The sequence below is a fragment of the Leptodactylus fuscus genome, chromosome 9 (genome assembly GCF_031893055.1).
Source record: "Leptodactylus fuscus isolate aLepFus1 chromosome 9, aLepFus1.hap2, whole genome shotgun sequence".
NCBI classification, from domain to species: Eukaryota; Metazoa; Chordata; class Amphibia; order Anura; family Leptodactylidae; genus Leptodactylus; species Leptodactylus fuscus.
Genome location: NC_134273.1, coordinates 6595637 through 6608497, shown reverse-complemented (window position 1 = coordinate 6608497; position 12861 = coordinate 6595637). Strand labels below are relative to the sequence as shown.

General features: G+C 46.6%; 1 protein-coding gene across 1 annotated transcript in view; it reads left to right on the top strand.

Annotated features, from left to right (window-relative positions):
* Positions 1 to 12861, top strand: part of LOC142218828 (FRAS1-related extracellular matrix protein 1-like) — a 117205-nt gene that overhangs the window by 19978 nt on the left and 84366 nt on the right. The window contains exons 4-14 of the mRNA XM_075287784.1: positions 1451 to 1758; positions 2117 to 2316; positions 4751 to 5074; positions 5262 to 5370; positions 5599 to 5730; positions 6062 to 6406; positions 6620 to 6762; positions 7146 to 7342; positions 9432 to 9522; positions 9621 to 9788; positions 10034 to 10242. Of these exons, the coding sequence (XP_075143885.1) occupies positions 1451 to 1758; positions 2117 to 2316; positions 4751 to 5074; positions 5262 to 5370; positions 5599 to 5730; positions 6062 to 6406; positions 6620 to 6762; positions 7146 to 7342; positions 9432 to 9522; positions 9621 to 9788; positions 10034 to 10242 (2226 nt within the window). The remainder of the gene's footprint in view (positions 1 to 1450; positions 1759 to 2116; positions 2317 to 4750; positions 5075 to 5261; positions 5371 to 5598; positions 5731 to 6061; positions 6407 to 6619; positions 6763 to 7145; positions 7343 to 9431; positions 9523 to 9620; positions 9789 to 10033; positions 10243 to 12861) is intronic.

Here is a 12861-nt window from a genome sequence, read left to right as displayed (position 1 = left end):
CTATCTATCCATCCATCTGTCCATCTGACCCCGTCCTATGATTTCCGTCCCCCGGGGTCGCCCCACTTATATTTCCGCCTTTCTCTAATATCTTTATTTCCTTTCCGTTCTTTCCATTTAATGTCGCGCTATAAAGACGTCGCCGGAGCTGTATCAAATAAAAGAGATGTAGAATTGTCGTGTTTGTGGGGCGTGCGTTGCGATCTCACTTTAAAGCCGATCCAGGATGTTTAAATAAAAGTCTTTCCGTTCTATCAAAGCTGTTTAATTTCCTTCAGGCAGTCGCCCAAGAGATTGGCGCTGAGCGGCCGCGCTTGTTATGCCGGTATTTTATGCGGCGCGTCTCAGATGTGTCGCTGAAGGGAACGCTTTTATGAGTCACTAATGTAAAAGGTTTAGAAGAGAAAGGTGTTTATGAAAGATAGGAAGACGCCGCGCACGTGAAAGTTATCTGGTGACGTCTCCAGCCGACTGCACATGAAAGTCATCCGCACCGAAAGCGTCTCGCTCGCTGTATGGGAACGCACAATGACATGGCCTGGATATTGGGTGGGGGCTGCTATAAGGCCTGGGCCCCTGTGATGGAGGGGCCCAAAGGACCAAACTCAATACCGAGTCATTGTATAAAAACTTATATTGTCTTGATGATGAATTATTGCACATTTTATACTCCAGTCACAACCAAAGCTGCATTAAAAAAGTACATTTATTACTGAGCCTTGTGCTCGACTATTTCAGATATTCAATATAACAATATAACGGGGAGAGAGTGAAGGTCTCTGGCCCCTTGTTCAAGCAATTGGTGAGGGTCCCCGCCATCAGGCATGTTCCTTGTGGGAAAACTCAATCAAGTGTATTACTGTTAGCGCTCAGATTCTACATCTCCCTGCCGTCCCCTGCTGGTTGTTTTCTGTACAGCACAATATTAAATTTTGAGACATGCAATCCGTCTAGGGACCCAAGACGTTACTTACGCTTTTTGGGAAACCTCTATCTTATTCTCTGCTGAGTCTAATGCTGCCCCCTACTGGTTGAAATGTCTATACTAGAAGATAGGAGTGGTGCGATCGATCTCACAAAGGATCCATAGGAGCTGCTGAGAACCATCAGGCTCCCCCCATAGACATGAACATTTAGGAGGTCCCCTAACCTCACAATAACCCCATGACATCCCCCATAGACATGAGCATTTAGGAGGTCCCCTAACCTCACAATAACCCCATGACATCCCCCATAGACATGAACATTTAGGAGGTCTCCTAACCTCACAATAACCCCATGACATCCCCCATAGACATGAACATTTAGGAGGTCCCCTAACCTCACCATAACCCCATGACATCCCCCATAGACATGAACATTTAGGAGGTCCCCTAACCTCACAATAACCCCATGACATTGATCTTTGCTCAGAGTTATTTCATTATTTCCCTTTTTCCTTCTATTTTAGGTTTTCTGAGCAAGAAACCATTGTGGAAAGTTTTGTCCTTGAGATAAAAGTGACGGACCCCGTGGCGAGTATTGCGGTGCTACAAGGCACCCTCGAAGTTCCAGAGTTCTATGGGATTTCGTCCAAACCCCTGGATAAAAACATTCTGTCCTTCAAGCCGGGCGCGGAGAGACCCGGAGCCAGTTGTGTGGTCAGGACTCTGGTCTCCGACCTCAATCTTCCAGGTTATGGACAAGTTGTGATAGAAGAACCAAATCGGGACAGTAAAGTTGTGTCGGGGTCTCCAGGGGGTCTTCGAGTGAGGAGCTGTGAGTATAACATCCCAAAAACTGCATTTATATGAATAGCTCTGGAGCTAGGCAGGTGAACTGAGAAGATGGAGGTCAATGGAAGACCAATGTGACCATCTAAGGTAGACGTCTACTAGCCAGTCTATGCATGAGGATAGAGTCCTAACAAGTCATTAGAACTGTGTAATACTGTGTGTCTCCTCTGGGGGCGCTGCAGAGGAATTATACTCTTGTGTCCAGGTCCCCCCCTGACTACAGCTCATCCCCGGGTCTCCTGACATCACTGGATACAAATGGAAGCAAACTCTAGCACTGACTTGTGGCCGCCATCTCTGGTCATGTTCCTAATACGTCTTGTGGTATCTCTTTCACTCAGACAGACAAGATGGAGTGCGGTGTTCTGGGAATAAGGCCTGCCGTCCTGGGTTCACGGAGATGAAACTGCTGAAGACCAACTGCGCTGAGTTTTTGGGGATGGGAATCAGATATGAACACCTAAGTCCTCCCTCCCCCGACGTGGATTATTTACCCCTGCAGATAGAATATCGGAGCCCGGACAACAGGAAACAACTGCAGGTCAGAGCTGTGCAGTGCGGGGGCGCTGTGATCTCCCCTCTAATACACCTGCAGGTCAGAGCTGTGCAGTGCGGGGGCGCTGTATCCTCTCCTGTAATACACCTGCAGGTCAGAGCTGTGCAGTGCGGGGGCGCTGTGATCTCCCCTCTAATACACCTGCAGGTCAGAGCTGTGCAGTGCGGGGGCGCTGTCACCTCTCCTGTAATACACCTGCAGGTCAGAGCTGTGCAGTGCGGGGGCGCTGTCACCTCTCCTGTAATACACCTGCAGGTCAGAGCTGTGCAGTACGGGGACGCTTTATCCTCTCCTGTAATACACCTGCAGGTCAGAGCTGTGCAGTGCGGGGGCGCTGTCACCTCTCCTGTAATACACCTGCAGGTCAGAGCTGTGCAGTACGGGGACGCTTTATCCTCTCCTGTAATACACCTGCAGGTCAGAGCTGTGCAGTACGGGGACGCTTTATCCTCTCCTGTAATACACCTGCAGGTCAGAGCTGTGCAGTGCGGGGGCGCTGTCACCTCTCCTGTAATACACCTGCAGGTCAGAGCTGTGCAGTGCGGGGGCGCTGTGACCTCCCCTGTAATACATCTGGAGGTCAGAGCTGTGCAGTGCGGGGGCGCTGTCACCTCTCCTGTAATACACCTGCAGGTCAGAGCTGTGCAGTGCGGGGGCACTGTGATCTCCCCTGTAATACATCTGGAGGTCAGAGCTGTGCAGTGAGGGGGCACTGTGATCTCCCCTGTAATACATCTGGAGGTCAGAGCTGTGCCGTGAGGGGGCGCTGTGATCTCCCCTGTAATACACCTGCTGGTCTGAGCTGTGCAGTGCGGGGGCGCTGTCACCTCCCCTGTAATACATCTGGAGGTCAGAGCTGTGCAGTGAGGGGGCGCTGTCACCTCCCCTGTAATACACCTGCTGGTCTGAGCTGTGCAGTGCGGGGGCACTGTCACCTCCCCTGTAATACACCTGCTGGTCTGAGCTGTGCAGTGCGGGGGCGCTGTGACCTCCCCTGTAATACATCTGGAGGTCAGAGTTGTGCAGTGTGGGGGCGCTGTATCCTCTCCTGTAATACACCTGCAGCTCAGAGCTGTGCAGTGCGGGGGCGCTGTGATCTCCCCTGTAATACACCTGCAGGTCTGAGCTGTGCAGTGCGGGGGCGCTGTCACCTCCCCTGTAATACACCTGCTGGATCTCCTCTTATGTACTAGTCCTTGTCTTCTCCCTCTCCTTCCATGTTCTCTTTTGCTTCTTTCTGCCTTTCTTATATTTTTCTCCTTCACTATCTTACTCCACTATCACTTACTTCACTATCTTACTCTTTCTCCTTCACTATCTTCTTTTCCTTCAGTGTCTCTTTCTTCTTCTCCTTTGCGTCTTCTTTCCTTTCATTTTCCTCCATTCCTTCTCATCTTCCCCTTTTTTATCTGACATATTTTCTTTCTCTTTTTCTACCTTCCCATTTTATATTTTCTTTTCCATTGGCCTCTTCCTCCTCCTCCTTCTTCTTCTTCTTCTTCTTCTTCTGTTTCATCTTCTTCTTCTTCTTCTTCGTTTTGTCTTCCTCGGCTGTTTCTTCTTCTTCTTCTTCTTCCCTTTTTCTTTGTTTTGTCTTCCTCGGCTGTTTCATCTTCTTTTTGGTATCTTCCATATTCTTCTTTTCCTCTTCTTTTTCTTCTTCCTCTTCAATGTTCATATTTTTCCTGTATCTTCTTTATCTTTAATGTTTTTCTTTTATCTTCGTTTTCTTCCCCGTCGCTTTCCATCTTTTTCTTTTCTTCTTCCTATGTTACTCCTTCCCTTCCTCATCATCCTCTTCTTCATTATCCCTGTTTTCTTTCTCTTCCTTGTATTTCCTCAGTTTCCATCTTTTTTTCTTCCTCTTCACAATATTTTTCATTGATTTTTTGCTGTTCCTCTTCATCTTTTTTATCTTCTTATCCCTCATTGGTCCTTTTCAATGTCTTTACTTTTCCATCTTCTTCCCAGTCTCTTATTCTTGTTTGCCATGCTTTTCTTTTATTGCACCTTCTTCTTTCCCTCCTTCCCCATCTTCTTCCTCTTCTTCCTCTTCTTCCTCTCCCATACTTTCCGTTGCTTCTTTCTCCTCTTGTCTCTTTTCTACTTGTCTTAGTTTTCTCCTTGTCCTTCCTCTTCTCCCTCCTGCAGATACTTCCTCAGTGATGTCTGGCTTATCTTTCTGCTTTCAGTCTTTTCCCTCCTAATTATCTTTTTTCTTTCCATCTTCTTCCTTTTCTCTTCTTCTTCTTCATCTCCTATGTTTCCATTGCCTCTTCCTCTCCCTTATCTTGTCCCAGGTTCCTCCATTTCCTTCCTCTTCAGTATCTTCTCCTCCTCCTTGGAGACTTCTGATATGTGACTTATCCTACATCTTAGAACCTTCACATTTATCAGATTGTCTCCAACTTTCTTCCAGTCCCAAAATGTCTGGATACCTGTGAGAATCTCCGGCGCTGTCCCCAACACCCCGCCCCGCGCCGCCTTCATGCCATCGTTTATATTGGAGATTGACCAGTTCATCCTGACTCCGCTGACCACGGCCACCCTGGACGCAGAAGACGATGAGACCCCTAAGAACAAGCTTGTGTTTCAGATCAGTAAGGCGCCCCCACATGGTTACATCACTCACCTGGACGACCAAACCAAACCCATTACATCGTTTACATGGCAGGATCTTCATGAGATGAAAATCGCTTACCAGCCTCCGAACACCACGCACCTGGAGAGGCGCAACATGGAGGTGAGAGTTACCAAAATCCACCTATAATCTAGACTGGACCATTGGGGTGTAATAAACAGGGCATCATATGACCACTATGTGGGAGAAGGGGCTCAGCTCAGCTTGCACATACCCCCCATTTATGTGTTGGTACTTTACAGGGCGCCAAGGGCTTACCGCTATGTGTAACCTTGGTTTGGTTTTTTAGGTAGAATTTCAAGCAATTGACAGTCATTTCCTATCCAGTCCTCCAATAATGGTCCACTTCTCTATAAGGACTGCAGAATCCAATGCTCCAAGAGTGTCTTGGAATATGGGTAAGATGTTATCGCAAAATCTTAAGATTTGTAGTGCAATAGAAATGGCAATGTAGAGAAAGCAGCAGCGATGGAAAAGATCATTACAGCAGAGGAGGAGTGTGATGACCTCGGAGGGGAAAGTGACCTGTGCGCTCATATACCAGGGCGATGATATAAGGAGAGGTATAAGTGGGGTCCCCATAACAGAATCTTGTACCCCCTGATCTTACTGAATATCACCAACAGGGCTGAACTTACTGGAGGGGCAGTCGCGGTCCATCACCTGGGATGTCTTTCAGATTGTGGATAATGATAACATACAGGCTGTCCGGCTTGTAACAGTAGATGGATTGCATCATGGACGCCTCACGGTTAAAGGTGAGCAGAGTAACCAGCAGAACAGAGTATTTCAGGAAATAAATATAGCCAACAGTGAAATGCCCACTGAGGCTGAGGATGCATGTAGCAGTCATTCTGCTATGGCCATGGATACACATCACTCCACTAAGGTGCTCGAGTAGGGATCCAACCCTTGTATACGCCAGGTAAACGTGGTACGTAGAAGGAATATTGCGCAACAAGTGGCATTTATTGTATCACAGATGTACCGATTCGATGTGTGTCCAACCTTTAGCAAACACGGATTGCAGGGGAGAGAATCCGGGAGAGATGGCACCTCTCACCCATCTGGTGGCTTCTATTTCCTCAGGATCGAAGGCTTTTATATTCACCGTGCAGGACATCAGGGACGGCGCCGTCCGCTACCATCACGATGACAGCGACACCACTAAGGACTACATTGTGTTCCGTATCTTTGACGGCAGACACGGCATTCGCCACAAGTTTCCCATAAACATCCTTCCAAAAGATGACAGTCCACCATTCCTCGTCAACAACGTTGGGTTTGAAGCCACTGAAGGGGGCGCCATCGCTATCGAGAGAGACATGTTAATGGCGTCGGACCTGGACTCCAGCGATGACCACATACTATACAATATCACGAGACCACCCAAAGCCGGAGAGCTGGTGAAGAGATATTCTGCTGAGAGTCCAGGTAAGAAGAAGATGCTTAGATACTTGGCCAAAAATCTGGTCCTCGACCATCTCAACAGGATGACCATTCGCTGCTATGAAGGATGAAGATACGAGCCGTGCACCTCCTTCATTCTCAGGATTGTGGTGGTCTTAGAGATGGAGCCCCCTCCGATTCTATCACATTATAAGATAGTAATAATCTGATTCTCCTGTCTATGGTCCGTTCCTTCAGGGGTTCCAGCAGAGACTTTCCTGCAGAGAGATCTGTTCCGAGGGCTGATGTATTACAGACACTTCGGAGGGGAGATATTCGAGGACGCCTTTGAGTTTGTGTTATCAGACAGTCACGATCCTCCAAACTATTCAGAGAGACAAGTGAGTATCAGGATCAGCGGCGCCTCCACGGGAGAGCAGGATATCCTTAGTATTACTGATTGTCGTGAGGATTGGGGGCTGAATAATGTTTATAAGGTGACCTGACTAGTCAGACTGCGGCTCAGGGGTGATGGGGGTTTAGGGTGGGCAGTGCAGGGAATTTGCAACAATTACATAGACATATATCCATAAACATATACAAACACACACATATATATATATATATATATATATATATATATATATATACAGTACAGTATATATATATATATATATATATATATATATATATACAGTATATATACACTTATACGCACTCATATACACAAACAAGGCATTACTAATATTCCTGAGATCCCGCTGATGCTCCTGTGTTCTTCTAGACAGTCGTCATTCACATTGCTCCGGTGAAGGATCAGCTTCCTAGAGAAGTCGCAGGAACCAGACGCCAAATATCCGTGAAGGAGAACGAGATCGGCCGCATCACCAGGCAGCACCTCCATTATACGGATACAGAAGCCCCGGACAGTCAGCTCGTGTACACCGTCACTAAACCGTGCTACGCCGCGACGTCTCCGGGGTGGGCGTATAGTATATGATTATTACAGAGTATAGTATATACGGTACATATATGGTGTGTGTGTGTATATATATATATATATACAGTCCTATGAAAAAGTTTAGGCACCCCTATTAATCTTAATCATTTTTAGTTCTAAATATTGTGGTGTTTGCAGCAGCCATTTCAGTTTGATATATCTAATAACTGATGGACACAGTAATATTTCAGGATTGAAATGAGGTTTATTGTACTAACAGAAAATGCGCAATATGCATTAAACCAAAATTTGACCGGTGCAAAAGTATGGGCACCTCAACAGAAAAGTGACATTAATATTTAGTAGATCCTCCATTTGCAAAGATAACGGCCTCTAGTCGCTTCCTGTAGCTTTTATTCAGTTCCTGGATCCTGGATAAAGGTATTTTGGACCATTTCTTTCTACAAAACAATTCAAGTTCAGTTAAGTTTGATGGTGGCCGAACATGGACAGCCCGCTCTCTAATGATCTGAAAACAAAGATTGTTCAACATAGTTGTTCAGGGGAAGGATACAAAACGTTGTCTCAGAGATTTAACCTGTCAGTTTCCACTGTGAGGAACATAGTAAGGAAATGGAAGAGCACAGGGACAGTTCTTGTTAAGCCCAGAAGTGGCAGGCCAAGAAAAATATCAGAAAGGCAGAGAAGAAGAATGGAGAGAAGAGTCAAGGACAATCCACAGACACCTCCAAAGAGCTGCAGCATCATCTTGCTGCAGATGGTGTCACTGTGCATCGGCCAACTATACAGCGCACTTTGCACAAATAGAAGCTGTATGGGAGAGTGATGAGAAAGAAGCCGGTTCTGCAAACACACCACAAATAGAGTCGCCTGAGGTATACAAAAGCACATTTGGACAAGCCAGCTTCATTTTGGAAGAAGGTCCTGTGGACTGATGAAACAAGGATTGAGTTGTTTGGTCATACAAAAAGGCGTTATGCATGGCGTCCAAAAAAAAACAGCATTCCAAGAAAAACACTTGCTATCCACTGTAAAATTTGGTGGAGGTTCCATCATGCTTTGGGGCTGTGTGACCAATGCCGGCACCGGGAATCTTGTTAAAGTTGAGGGTCGCATGGATTCCACTCAGTATCAGCAGATTCTTGAGAATAATGTTCAAGAATCAGTGACGAAGTTGAAGTTACGCCGGGGATGGATATTTCAGCAAGACAATGATCCAAAACACCGCTCCAAATCCTCAGGCATTCATGCAGAGGAACAATTACAATGTTCTGGAATGGCCATCCCAGTCCCCAGACCTGAATATCATTGAACATCTGTGGGATGATTTGAGAGCGGGCTGTCCATGCTCGGCGACCATCTAACTTAACTGAACTTGAATTGTTTTGTAAAGAGGAATGGTCCAAAATACCTTTATCCAGGATCCAGGAACTGATTAAAAGCTCCAGGAAGCGACTAGAGGCTGTTATCTTTGCAAAAGGAGGATCTACTAAATATTAATGTCACTTTTCTGTTGAGGTGCCCATACTTTTGCACCGGTCAAATTTTGGTTTATTGCATATTGCGCATTTTCTGTTAGTACAATAAACCTCATTTCAATCCTGAAATATTACTGTGTCCATCAGTTATTAGATATATCAAACTGAAATGGCTGCTGCAAACACCAAAATATTTAGAACTAAAAATGATTAAGATTAATAGGGGTGCCCAAACTTTTTCATAGGACTGTATATATATATATATATATATATATATATATACTGTATATATATATTAGTATAGTATATGATTATTACAGAGTGTGTGTATATATATATATTAGTATAGTATATAGGTCTGGTTCATTAGAAGATAATATATAATAACAATAAATACAATAATAACAATAAATAATCCCGCAGTGATACATTGTATCTGATCATTCCAGGTTACATTTGCTGCTCCTTGTATGCTTTCTGCTGCTGTCACTATTAGTTACCATCAGACGCCAATCTCCAGTCTCGGCCTGATTCCACTTCTGGACTTTGTTACAATGTATACATGATAAGACCACAACCTATAAGAAGCCTTGTCCTCCATATGTAATCCATCTTCTTCTCCTTCTCATAGACTACAAGATGCCGGGAGACTGATCTCTGTAGACGCCTCCAGTCTGGTGGAGAAGGATCCATCGATTTCCAGCCTCAGCTCCTTCACCCAGGTATACGCAGTATATACACAGTATATGGGATGTAGCTGTAGGTGATGTCTCGTATATGTGTGTTTGTTACATTGTATTCGTCCTGTTCTCTCCTCCAGCACGCTGTGAACCATCTGAAGCTCGCCTACATGCCGCCCATACAAGATATCGGCCCGGATCCCCTCCATGTCCAGTTTGAGTTTTTGGTCGGTGACCAACATGGCGGCCGTCTGACCGGACTCGTATTCAACATAACCGTCATTCCAGTGGATGATAAAGCGCCAAAGGTGACGCCATAAACTGTGTGATCATTGGATAGTGCAAAGTCCTGGACTAGAATATCATTACTAAGATCTCTGCTTGCTGTCAGTGAATGGGAATGAAAGCGACTATAGATATCAAGATAGAAGAGGCATTACTGAAGGGGGCAAATACTTTTTTTTTCTGAATTTCTGTACAAATGATCTGAACCCCGTGACCTGTATAATATTAGAACCTGTTCTTCCATACACTGAGGGATTATTCTTTTCAGATTTCCACCAACCCTGTAAGGGCGGAGGAGGGGGCGAGCTGTCTCATCACCACCGAAAGTCTCCTCATTTCTGATGAAGACACAAAAACTGAGAATCTGAGAATTATCCTGAAATCTGCGCCCCAACATGGAAACGTGGAGCTTCATGGGGTCCCAATAACTGAGGGGGGCAAAATCAGCCTGGACGAGCTGTGGACCTTCAAAGTCCGGTACAAAACTGTCATTGTCCTGTACCCCAAGTGTCATTGTCCTGTACCCCGAGTGTCATTGTCCTGTACCCCGAGTGTCATTGTCCTGTACCCCGAGTGTCATTGTCCTGTACCCCGAGTGTCATTGTCCTGTACCCCGAGTGTCATTGTCCTGTACCCCGAGTGTCATTGTCCTGTACCCCGAGTGTCATTGCCCTGTACCCCGAGTGTCATTGCCCTGTACCCCGAGTGTCATTGCCCTGTACCCCGAGTGTCATTGCCCTGTACCCCGAGTGTCATTGTCCTGTACCCCGAGTGTCATTGTCCTGTACCCCAAGTGTCATTGTCCTGTACCCCGAGTGTCATTGTCCTGTACCCCGAGTGTCATTGTCCTGTACCCCGAGTGTCATTGTCCTGTACCCCGAGTGTCATTGTCCTGTACCCCGAGTGTCATTGTCCTGTACCCCGAGTGTCATTGTCCTGTACCCCGAGTGTCATTGTCCTGTACCCCAAGTGTCATTGTCCTGTACCCCAAGTGTCATTGTCCTGTACCCCAAGTGTCATTGTCCTGTACCCCGAGTGTCATTATCCTGTACCCCGAGTGTCATTGCCCTGCACCCCGAGTGTCATTGTCCTGTACCCCAAGTGTCATTGTCCTGTACCCCAAGTGTCATTGTCCTGTACCCCGAGTGTCATTGTCCTGCACCCCAAGTGTCATTGTCCTGTACCCCGAGTATCAGCCTGTCATTATCCTGTACCCTAAGTGTCATTGTCCTGTACCCCAAGTGTCATTGTCCTGTACCCCGAGTATCAGCCTGTCATTATCCTGTACCGTAAGTGTCATTGTCCTGTACCCCGAGTGTCATTGTCCTGTACCCCGAGTGTCATTGTCCTGTACCCCGAGTGTCATTGTCCTGTACCCCGAGTGTCATTATCCTGTACCCCAAGTGTCATTGCCCTGCACCCCGAGTGTCATTGTCCTGTACCCCAAGTGTCATTGTCCTGTACCCCAAGTGTCATTGTCCTGTACCCCGAGTGTCATTGTCCTGCACCCCAAGTGTCATTGTCCTGTACCCCGAGTATCAGCCTGTCATTATCCTGTACCCTAAGTGTCATTGTCCTGTACCCCAAGTGTCATTGTCCTGTACCCCGAGTATCAGCCTGTCATTATCCTGTACCGTAAGTGTCATTGTCCTGAACCCTGAGTGTCATTGTCCTGTACCCCAAGTGTCATTGTACTGAACCCTGAGTGTCATTATCCTGTACCCCAAGTGTCATTGTCCTGTACCCCGAGTGTCATTGTCCTGTACCCCAAGTGTCATTGTCCTGAACCCTGAGTGTCATTGTCCTGTATCCCAAGTGTCATTGGCCTGAACCCTAAGTGTCATTATCCTGTACCCCAAGTGTCATTGTCCTGTACCCCGAGTGTCATTGTCCTGTACCCCAAGTGTCATTATCCTGTACCCCAAGTGTCATTATCCTGTACCCCAAGTGTCATTGTCCTGTACCCCAAGTGTCATTGTCCTGTACCCCAAGTGTCATTGTCCTGTACCCCGAGTATCAGCCTGTCATTATCCTGTACCGTAAGTGTCATTGTCCTGAACCCTGAGTGTCATTGTCCTGTACCCCAAGTGTCATTGTACTGAACCCTGAGTGTCATTATCCTGTACCCCAAGTGTCATTGTCCTGTACCCCGAGTGTCATTGTCCTGTACCCCAAGTGTCATTGTCCTGAACCCTGAGTGTCATTGTCCTGTATCCCAAGTGTCATTGGCCTGAACCCTAAGTGTCATTATCCTGTACCCCAAGTGTCATTGTCCTGTACCCCGAGTGTCATTGTCCTGTACCCCAAGTGTCATTATCCTGTACCCCAAGTGTCATTATCCTGTACCCCAAGTGTCATTGTCCTGTACCCCAAGTGTCATTGTCCTGTACCCCGAGTGTCATTGTCCTGAACCCTGAGTGTCATTATCCTGTACCCCAAGTGTCATTATCCTGTACCCCAAGTGTCATTGTCCTGTACCCCGAGTGTCATTGTCCTGAACCCCAGAAGAGACATATAGATCGTTTTGTCACCTATATAATATATTATACGGTATAGATATTGATACAGTCAGATTTCGTGCAGTCGCCATTTCTTTACATAGTGTACACTGCCCCCTGTAGGTTCGGCAGGTTCCTGCAGGAGGTCTCCAGACTTGGTGGTCTCTTCCCTGATTCCCACCAAGCAGCAGGCGATAGATTTCCCATTATCAGACATTATAATAAGAAGTGATAAGACGCTGCTTATATAAGATAATAACAATCCTTCCATCTCCGGGGACAGGGACCATATTGTGCGCAGTGACTGAGCAGAGGGGTCTCCTCATCCCATTATCAGAGACCACCACAATAGCCCAGCAGTCAGCCCAGACGCCAGAGAATGGCCATTCCCATCGGGCCTTTCATGTTATGGCGTGGAGGGATGATCAAGGGAGGAAAAGACCAAAACACATCCCACCCTGAGGACAAGCTGGTCCCTGTCACCGACTGATAGAGAGATGCAGGAACGGAAAGCCAGGAGGATGTATGGAGGGCTGCAGCCTATATATATGGTGATAACAGGGAGGAGCGGAGTCAGAAAGCCTGGGAAAATCCAGGA